Source organism: Corylus avellana, chromosome 5, assembly GCF_965113065.1.
Source record: "Corylus avellana chromosome 5, dhCorAvel1.hap1.2, whole genome shotgun sequence".
In the NCBI taxonomy this organism is placed as follows: Eukaryota; Viridiplantae; Streptophyta; class Magnoliopsida; order Fagales; family Betulaceae; genus Corylus; species Corylus avellana.
In genome coordinates, this window is record NC_142494.1 from 31520021 (window position 1) to 31530160 (window position 10140).

Genomic DNA, 10140 nt, shown 5'->3' on the forward strand with positions numbered 1-10140 from the left:
CAAGTCCCCTTTCCTCCGCCAATGTTAAAACCCAAAAGAAAATCTGCCGACTTCTCTCCATCGATGAACTTTGCTAGGTTCTTCACGAGCCAAGCTTGAACACTCCCCTAGTAAAATAGTAAATCTAGTCTTTGCAATACGACTGAAGCTTCCAAATTCAGCATGCTAAAACAATTAGCAAAAAAAGAAAAACCAAAAAAAAAACCTAAGCTTTGTTTAACAATACTTTTTCCTTCACCCTTTTGTTTTCTCTTTTCAAAACAAAAACATTAATAAACAACTAAAAATACAAAATACTCAAAACTACTTTCATATTTATGACACATCAAAACACTGTTTGAAACAAAAAAAGAAGTTATAATCATGTATGAGCAACTGCAAGGGATTGATCCGAAGATAGTATACATCTTGTAGAGAAATGATGTAGGAGATAAAAGTTATAATTACCTCCTTAATGACTAGAAATGGAATGCAAAACTTTGTGATGGTTAAACCATACACTGAGCTGGAAAATAAAAAAATTACAAGTGTTGATGTAGCTCAGAACGTTCTTCAGGTTGTATGTGATCGTCATGGCAGTGACTGTCTTCTGTCTTTGCCATCATAGGCAGGGAGGGGTATAACTCCGGACAAGGGAATAACAGCTTCAGACGGAAAGCATCAACTCCATTCAAGTAGTAGTGGAAGAGCCGTTTTGCCCTAATAAACCCAAGACGGCCATACAGGGCTAGCGCTCCTTTATTTGTCACTTCTGCTTCCAACGTTACCTTCACCAAAAATTGAAAAAGAGAAGAAGAATACAGACATGAGCCAGGGTGTTCCCTTCTAACAATTGAAAGAAAATGACAAACCCAATAACACCATGGATCTTACAAAAAAATATATATATATATGCAATATGTTAGTGCCAAAGAAGGAAATATCAGCACTCATCATCATGGCAGGAAGCAGGGGTGGAACCACCCTTGCTTGAGGCATGGGGCCGGCTTCATGTGTTCCCCATTTAAAATTAAAAAATAAAAATAAAAATAAAAAAAATAAAATAAATAAAAAAAACCTTATAATCCTTTCAAAATCAAATTTTTACGCCCAAACAAATTTTCTTTTTAGTTTTGCCCTCTCCCAACCAAAAATTTTAGTTCCACCCCTAGCGGCAAGCCCATATCTCATGAACCAAGTCATTCAATTTATCTTTTGAATGGACCTGTGCACTCAAAGAGAATATTTAAGGAAACCCATTCCAGCTTTTTTATCATCTAATTTGTCAAAAAATTCTCTATATTTCTCTCTTCAGTCTAACTTTGGCAGCATAACTCAACCTCGTGCTTCATATCCTTATTTGGTCAGAAGGTTATAACTGGTCTTTGAATGGCAAATCATGATGAGTCCCGAGTTACAAAAACATAGGGATAGTGTTGGCTTAGACTAAGATGGCAGCATATGAGTAAAGCAAATGAGATTTGCTTGCAGGTAATCTCTAGCACTACCACCTTTATGAAATGAAGTTAAGCTAATGTCTTTCTGGGCAATTGTATTAATCACTTAAACACAAAAAAAAATTAATTAATTAATTAAAATGATCTTGGGCACAGATCATAATGCAAGATCTGATGGAACAATAACGCATACCATACGAGATAATTGTAAACGCATCCCATACAATGAATAGTTCGATATTTATAGGTTTCAATCATGAAGGGAACCATAATGGACTATATGCAATTCTACTCTGGTAATGGTTCCTGGCACGGGTTGAAGAGCAAGGTTATCTTCAAGTACCAATTTGTTACACTTAATGGATTACGAGAAAGGTGAGGGATTGAGGAGGATCTTCTACATATAAGTAGTGCAGGATGGCTAGGTGGAGATGTCAATGAAAAATATGCTATTCAGATGTATATACTGATCAGTTAAAAAACAAAGGAAGACCAGCACACCGTAAGGGCAATAAGATGTAGGAGTAAGGCAAAATAATGCTCCACTATTCTTTTGAAATCAGTCGGTTACTCCATAATCTTCATCACCTTCAGAAATTCGATAATGGGGGAGTAATTTGGAAATAAAATAATAAACACATAAATATAACCTTAGAATCCATGCTGGCATACCTCTTCACAACCTGATTCCATCATCACTTTGATAGATCTGCTAACAAGTTCCGTAGCTGCAATATGAGGAAATCTCAACCTAAATATTAACAGAACACAATAATATAGCCAATAAGATGCAGGTAAGCAAGGTTTTAGAGAGAGTCTATCACAAATGAACACATTACTGCATAGAGAAACTAGTAGCCTCAATTTTGTATTATAGACCACCATTTTCTATTACAACAAACATTCTCATCCCCATCAATTAATAAAAGAATTGAAAAAAGCTCTAATTGTGTCGCTTAAGTTATACAGGAATTCTTGAATCCAAGAGTTGTGAGTAACAAGTTCTTCATTACCTAGAATAGAATAACAAAACAGATTATATTTTTCAAGAAGTGCAAAACCGTATGGATCTCATTGTGTGTCTGATCAATTGGATCGTTCTTTGTAGGTTTCAAGAATACCAGCAACTTAAATATAAATATAAAATCATTATATATATGTCAAGCATAAAAGAGGGCGATCGGAATACGAAGTTCTTTCATAGGTTGGCAAACTCACACAAAAGAAACAACACAGTTGCAGCAATGATGGTGGGTGGGAGAAGGACAGAGGATCCGGCAGCTATACAAGATCATATTGTGCAGTTTTATAAAATGTTGTATTCTGAGCAGTGCCAGGAGAGACCAACCACATTATTAGATCCTCTGATAGAACATATCAACTCTATTGAGGAAGGGGAGCGGTTGTGGATGGAGAGAGATTTTGAGGAAGAGGAGATTTGGGCGGTGGTGAGGAATTTGCAGGGTGATAAGGCACCTGGACCGGATGGCTTTACCATGGCGTTTTATCAGAAATGTTGGGAGGTTATTAAGGAGGACTTGATGGCGGTGTTCAAGGAATTCCATGAAAGTGGTAAATTCGAAAAGAGCATTAATGCTACTTTTGTAGCACTTATTCCAAAAAAAGCTGGAGCGGTGGACATAAGGGATTTTCGACCTATTAGCCTGGTAAGCGGGGTGTATAAGATAATCTCAAAGGTGTTGGTTAGTCGGTTGAATTCTGTCATGGGGAAGCTCGTGTCACATACCCAAAATGCTTTTATACCTGGCAGGCAAATTTTAGACTCTGTTTTAATGGCAAATGAATGTGTGGATAGTCGGATTCGATCTGGGGAACCAGGTATTATTTGCAAGTTAGATTTGGAGAAGGCATATGACCATGTCAATTGGGATTTTTTATTGTATATGTTGGAGAAATGTGGTTTCGGGGAACGGTGGAGAGCGTGGATCCGGCATTGTGTCTCTACTGTAAGATTTTCAGTGCTCATTAATGGAACACCGACAGATTTTTTTGGTAGTTCTCGGGGAGTGAGACAAGGGGATCCTTTGTCCCCTTTGTTATTTGTGTTGGTGATGGAGGCGTTCAGTAGGATGATGAAGGCAATGGCGGAGAGAGAGCTTATGGCTGGCTTCCCAGTGGGTTCGCAGCTTAATGAGGTAATGGAAGTGTCGCATTTACTCTTTGCTGATGATACTATTATTTTTTGTGAGCCAAAGATGGAACAACTTCGGAATTTGCGATGTTTGTTGTTGTGTTTTGAAGCGGTTGCAGGGTTGAAAATAAATTTATCCAAGTCTGTAATTGCGCCTATTGGTATGGTGGAAGATGTAGAAGGATTGGCAAATATACTTGGTTGTGGTGTGGATTCTATACCATTTATCTATTTGGGATTGCCTTTGGGGGCTCATAGTAAGGACCCTGCTATATGGAATAAGGTTATAGAGAAGATGGAGACGAAATTGGCGGGGTGGAAGCGAATGTATTTATCCAAGGGGGGGCGAATAACGTTGATCAAGAGTACGCTATCTAGTATACCCACATACTATTTATCGTTGTTTCAAATCCCAGTGAATGTGGCGAAACGGCTCGAAAAAATGCAAAGAGATTTTCTATGGGGAGGTGTCGGAGATGAGTTCAAATTCCATTTGGTCCGATGGTCCAACATTTGTATGCCTGTGGAGGCGGGGGGATTAGGGGTAAAGAATTTGACACAATTTAATCGAGCCTTATTGGGTAAATGGTTGTGGAGATTTGCATTTGAAAGAGATGCATGGTGGAGGAAATTAGTGGAGACAAAATATGAGGTGATGAGGGGTGATTGGTGTACCAAGGAGGTAAGAGGGTCATATGGGGTGGGATTGTGGAAAAGTATCCGAAAGGGATGGGATGAGTTTCAGCAACATGTGCGATTTGAGGTAGGAAACGGGTCTCGTGTGTTGTTTTGGAAGGATGTGTGGTGTGGGGAGGCATCACTACAGAATTTGTTTCCTGCTTTATTCAATATTGCATGTGAAAAGGAGGCATGGGTAGAGGAGAATATGGAGAGGGTAAATGGAGCTATCTATTGGAATGTTCGATTTATTCGACATGTCCATGATTGGGAATTGGAAGAGGTTTCGAGATTCTTCGAATTGCTGTATTCCCAACAAGTAAGGCAAGGTGGGGTAGATAAAATTTGTTGGATGCCTTCAAAGAGGAAAATTTTTGAGGTGAAGTCTTTCTACAAGGTGAAAATAAATTCAGCCCCGGTGGATGGTCCATGGAAACTTATTTGGAAGAGTAAAGCTCCACCAAGGGTGGCTTTTTTCGTATGGACGGCAGTTATGGGGAAAATTCTAACATTGGACAACCTACGGAAGAAGAACATCATTGTGACGGAATGGTGTTGTATGTGCAAGAAGAGTGGCGAATCTATTGATCACCTTTTAGTGCATTGCGAAACTGCTGTTGAGGTATGGAACATGATTCTCCAACTCTTTGGTATAACGTGGGTGATGCCTGGGAGTTTGAAGGAATGCTTGGGGAGTTGGGGAGGGCAAAGGGGAAAGCGGACAGTCATGTACATTTGGAGGATGGCTCCTTTGTGTGTAATGTGGTCATTATGGAGAGAAAGGAATGCGCGGAGCTTTGAGGATCGTGAAATGGGAATTATAGAATTGAAGAAAAGGGTGATCCAAACACTCTACTCTTGGAGGGTCATGGGGTTTTCTTCGCAAGCTACAACGCTTACGGAGTTTATCGATCTATGTGCGTCTTTTTCAGTTTGAAGCTCGTGTAGTGGGCTCTTTTGTATACTTCCTGTGTACATGGGTTGCGCCCCTTGCGCTTTTTATATAATGCCTTTTACTTATCAAAAAAAATATATGTCAAGCATATGGACATCTCATTCCTCATTATGCCTCCTCCTTACAAGCTCACCTTAAACTCCCATAAATCATAAGAACGGGTTAAGCTGAAAAGCGCATCGAACGGGTTATGTATGCATCAAACTCTTCGATGCATACATAATCACACTATCAACCACAAATCAAACAACCTAAAAAGTTCAAGTACCACACAACATGAAAAGGAGAGGCTACAAAAATTAACAGGATAAGTTGTAAATTAATCAAGGTTATTAAATTAAATTGAAAATCATCAATGCCACAAATTAGAAAATTACCAACGCCTCTGCCTCTATAGGGCTTGATGACAACCAGCATAGCAATGTATCCTCTGAACGTATTCCGATGCTGACCCATCTTACACACTACCGTCCCCACACACTTCCCTTCGTGAAAAGCCTAAACCCACACAAAGAAAACCAAACACGCACACATACAAAAGAAGAAAAAAGAATACGTTAGAAAGAAAAATTTTGGGTTTTGAAAGAAACCCAAGAGAAGTGGGAGCAAAGGGTACCAGGAAAGAGAGTTGGGGCCAGAGATAGACGAAGTAACGGTAGGTAAAGATGGAGTATGGCTCACTGAGTTCTTGGTCGACAAGCGACATGATAAGGGGTAGGTGGTGTTCACCCCCATAGCTCACGTACTCTATCTCCGATGCCCCGAATTCTGATTTCCCCGTTTCTCCTTCTCCTTCTTTCTTCCCTTCCATTCTCCCCTCTCAGTGTCTCTCTCTCTCTCTGTCCCTGTGCTTCGCGTGTGTGCGTGTTGGGGTCTGCGAAGGGTTTTGAAGAGCTGGGCTTGCTATGAGAAAGGAGATTGATTTTGGGCTCTTAATAGGCCTTCACATGTAAGGAAGGAGAACTTATCCATGTGTGAAAATCTTACAAATGGGAAAAACAAACGCTTTGAAAGCCCAAAAATAGATAAGGAGAAAACCTGACCAAATTAAAAAGAAACGAAATTATATATAATTGTACAAATTTTTGGATAGAATGCAATGACCCGACTCTATGCCCGCATGTTCGTGTAAGATGATAAATGAGCTCTTACCTATTTATTTATCTAGACAATGCAGTCCGAACAAATGAGAGCCCATATACCCTTTTGTGTAGGCTGTTGATATTACATTACATATAATAATTATGAAATAATTCTATAATATTAAGCGGAAAGTACAATATGCCGATTTATATTTTGTGCACAAGTGACCACAACAAAAATCAAACCCCAATTTCAAATTCTTGAATTCACTTAATATTTGGGTTGGGGTCACTTAAAAGTTAAAACTTAATTAGGAGGAACAATTGATATGACAAATTAAGTTTCTAGCTTCCCAGCAAGTCTATAAACTTAGGAGGAAGTCTCTACATGGTTTCCCCTATACAAAAAGGGATATATAAAAAGAATCAAAAGAGAAGGAGATGGAGACAGGGATCCAGGCACCGACATGGATGAGACCAACTTGATATTATTTACTAGCCATCAGATCAGGCTGGTTCCTGACGAATGCCTGTGCTAGCTGCTCAATCAACCTTTGCCGTCCACATGCCAAGATCCAAATTTCTTCTTCTACATTTTTTTTTTTATATGATTTAATGACTCGGAGTATACTGCCCCTTGTGTAAAGTGCATCGTATGTATTGTACACCTCAATCATACATATAATTTAAAAGAGCAGGCAAGATCGGAATTGATTGCAATTTTTTGTTTCGATTATTATAGCCTATTCTAATTCGATGATCAACTGTAAATGCATGCATGTGAGTGATTTTTTATAGGATTTGTACAGTTTGAAACCTACTCGAATACGTAGGTTTACTCTCTCAATTGCATGCTCGGTTGGTTGTACGTTCAAGACAAACAATTTCAAAAGATCCCAATTACCGTACAAAGCTTGCAACATTAATTTGCTCCTTACTTATGATCTAGCTACAAGATGTTTATAATTGAACCTAACATAAAAATTAATTAAGTTTTTTTTTAAGATATAATTCCCGGGGGATAAACTGTAATTAGATTGACGGTGCAACCAATTATATTAGGAGAATACATTGCACCTTTCAAATTGCAATTCACGTAATTCACGTGGATTAATTGTAAAATAAGGCGTACGTCTAATTAAGCTTGATGGAAGGAAAGGTCCAGAAGTGGTGGTGTACACTTCCTAAAGTACATTGTATTGTAGACAATCATTTCCCTCATTTGCTAATCTAAATATTTCCATTTCATCGTCTTGCTGGCACCTCCAAGAGACAAATAAAACCTGACTTTAACGTGCAGCAATGAAAACCCTACAAGCAACTCTATATTTTGTCTTCTCCTTTTTCTTCATCTCCTATCTTCTTTCACTTTTCTTTTTCTTCTTTTAACATGATCACCACCACCAACACTCTTTTCTCTTATTTTTCTTGGTTTTATTGATCTTCATATATAATAAGCTTTAGAGTTTAGATCTGCCTTTTGATACGGTTTCAACTTTAATTTGAAGCCATAGCTGGAACTGGAAGAAACTAATCAATCAATCAATCAACCAATCAATCAGCTTGGATTGGAGTAGCTAGTTTTCATGATCAACTAGAGCCCAAAACTAAGCCAGACAAGGTGGATCGAAGGCATGGCAAGAGATCTCTTCCTTCTGATGTATCAGAAGAGAAGAAGGAGGATCGTCTCTTCTCTCTATATTCATCATCTGGAGATATCTCAGCCTTTGCGCATGTTATTGGGACCGGGGACGGCAGCCCAGCTCAGGTGCAAGCTGGGTCAGTGTCGAGCATGACGGAGCCTGCCTCATCTGAACTCATACATAGTCAACGTAAGTTAATATTTTCTTCTCCTAAAATATATACTGCGCACGTAATCTCTAATTATTATTATTAATTTTTCTAAGCATGACTGCTATTTATTTCTTATAATATTGTAATCTCTCATGCCTTTAATATTGATAGTCATGGTGGTCCGGATCGATTCTTGGCCGAAGCACCCACTCTAACAAGAAAGCTATTTAATTAGCAAATTCTCTACTTCTTTGGGTATCTCGGAATCAAGATGAATTTGCCTATATATGTCTTTTTCGGGAATTTCTTTTTTCTTTTCTTTTTTTAAGATGTATATGAATGACTCAATATAATCTATACAATTTTTAGTAGGCCTTATATATATAGTTTCTGCATGTGGCATGATTTCTTGTTTTTTGAAGCACAAATATGAAAAAACCTCAATTGATGATGAACCTGCAGAAAAAGAAAAATAGTTAAAAGTGCTATGAAAAAGAAATTGGGCGATTATGATATTCATTAGCGAATATTTTGTTGAATTAATTTATTGTTTATTTCATAATTACAATCTATATATCCTTGTTGCATTCATATTTGTTAAACAAAGGCCTTAATTTTTTGCAGGGAACGTGAGAAGGCATTATAGAGGTGTACGGCAGAGACCATGGGGCAAGTGGGCAGCTGAAATCCGTGATCCAAAGAAGGCAGCTCGTGTTTGGCTGGGAACATTCGAGACGGCGGAGGCTGCAGCTGCTGCTTACGATGCAGCAGCTTTAGAATTCAAGGGCACAAAAGCTAAACTCAACTTTCCTGAACGCGTTCAAGGACCTAGCGCTGGGGCGGCTGAGATTGCCTACTTGGCGACCCACCAAGATTCTCCTGCTCCTCCTGATTATTCTCCGCTGCCACCGCTTGATCTTCATCCTCTTCCACGTCCTTTGTCAACTGAAGCAATATTTCCGAACCTTTTGCAATATGCACAGCTGCTTTATAGTAACGATGATAACGAGTTACGCTATGCTGTCTCAGGTCTTCATCATGACCATCAACGTTTAATGCCTTCATCAACTTCTTCAATATGCCAAGTACAACCAGAAAATCTTCTAAATTCCCAGATGGGAAACTACAGTACTTCGAGCTCTCATTTCTTCCAACAGGGGAGGGATTCTGAAAATAATAATAATAATAATAATAATAATCCATGCCAGGGGAATAGATAATTACGCATTTATAAGGTTCATGCATTTGGCGGTTGAAAATAATGCCAAGAAACATTATGGTTCAGGTTCATACTTGATTCAAATATGTAAAACTCTAGGCTGTACCTTTCGGAAAAATTATTCATGTTCAGAGAGGGAACAGTACTTTTCTGCATTTTTATAAGTAATAATTATTAAGGATGCATGTAATATATATATATGGTTGTGAGATTGGTCTATATATATATATATATATATATGAAACCAATTGAGAGAGAGGGAAGTCTGCTAGCTTAATTATGCATTTGATTACGCGGAGGCTTTGTTGAAAGGAATAAGGATATCCATCAATTGGTTTGCAAGAGCAGTACGTCTCTTTTACTTTTATGCTTCTGGCGGTTTTTGATATTTGACAAATAATAATCTCTGCATAGCGACAATATTGGTAATGGCATTTAGTAAACACTCTCGTCAAAATTTATGGCCAAGTGTTGAAATAGTGGTATGGAGTGTGGACCATGCAAAAGTAAAACCATGACCATATCGATCTAACTTCAATTAATATTGGGGTTTCAACTTTCAAGCACATCATGGTATAGGCTCATGAAAAAAACGTTGGTCCCCTTCTAGTCCTAATTTCCTTAATTAGGATTGAGATTCTTTGTTATTGGACCGTCATTTTTGCATAAATTTTGGTAACTTATAAGAAAAGATTATAGAGCTCACCTTTTTGTCACCAAATAGATCACATAACACATAGACTACTCGAAAGTCAAAACATATAAGTCCACAACCACTTCACCTAAAAAAGAGATTATAATTTTTTTATGAAAATTTGAACAAT

At 38.2% G+C, this 10140-nt stretch overlaps 2 protein-coding genes across 2 annotated transcripts; one reads left to right on the plus strand and one right to left on the minus strand.

The window, feature by feature from the left end:
- Positions 1-287: 287 nt before the first annotated feature.
- Positions 288-6121, minus strand: ATMAK3 (Acyl-CoA N-acyltransferases (NAT) superfamily protein). The gene is made up of 4 exons (XM_059594690.2): positions 5838-6121; positions 5599-5719; positions 2109-2164; positions 288-767 (listed from the first exon to the last, which is right to left on the minus strand). Exons 1-4 carry the CDS (start codon positions 6030-6032, stop codon positions 522-524), a joined length of 618 nt encoding a protein of 205 aa, XP_059450673.1. The 5' UTR covers positions 6033-6121; the 3' UTR covers positions 288-521.
- A 1731-nt stretch (positions 6122-7852) lies between these two features.
- LOC132180686 (uncharacterized) lies at positions 7853-9589 on the plus strand (the record flags this gene model as incomplete). Its single annotated transcript, XM_059593592.2, has 2 exons — positions 7853-8135; positions 8722-9589. Coding segments are annotated over 2 exons (879 nt in total), but the record flags the coding sequence as incomplete, so codon positions are not given.
- Positions 9590-10140: the final 551 nt, after the last annotated feature.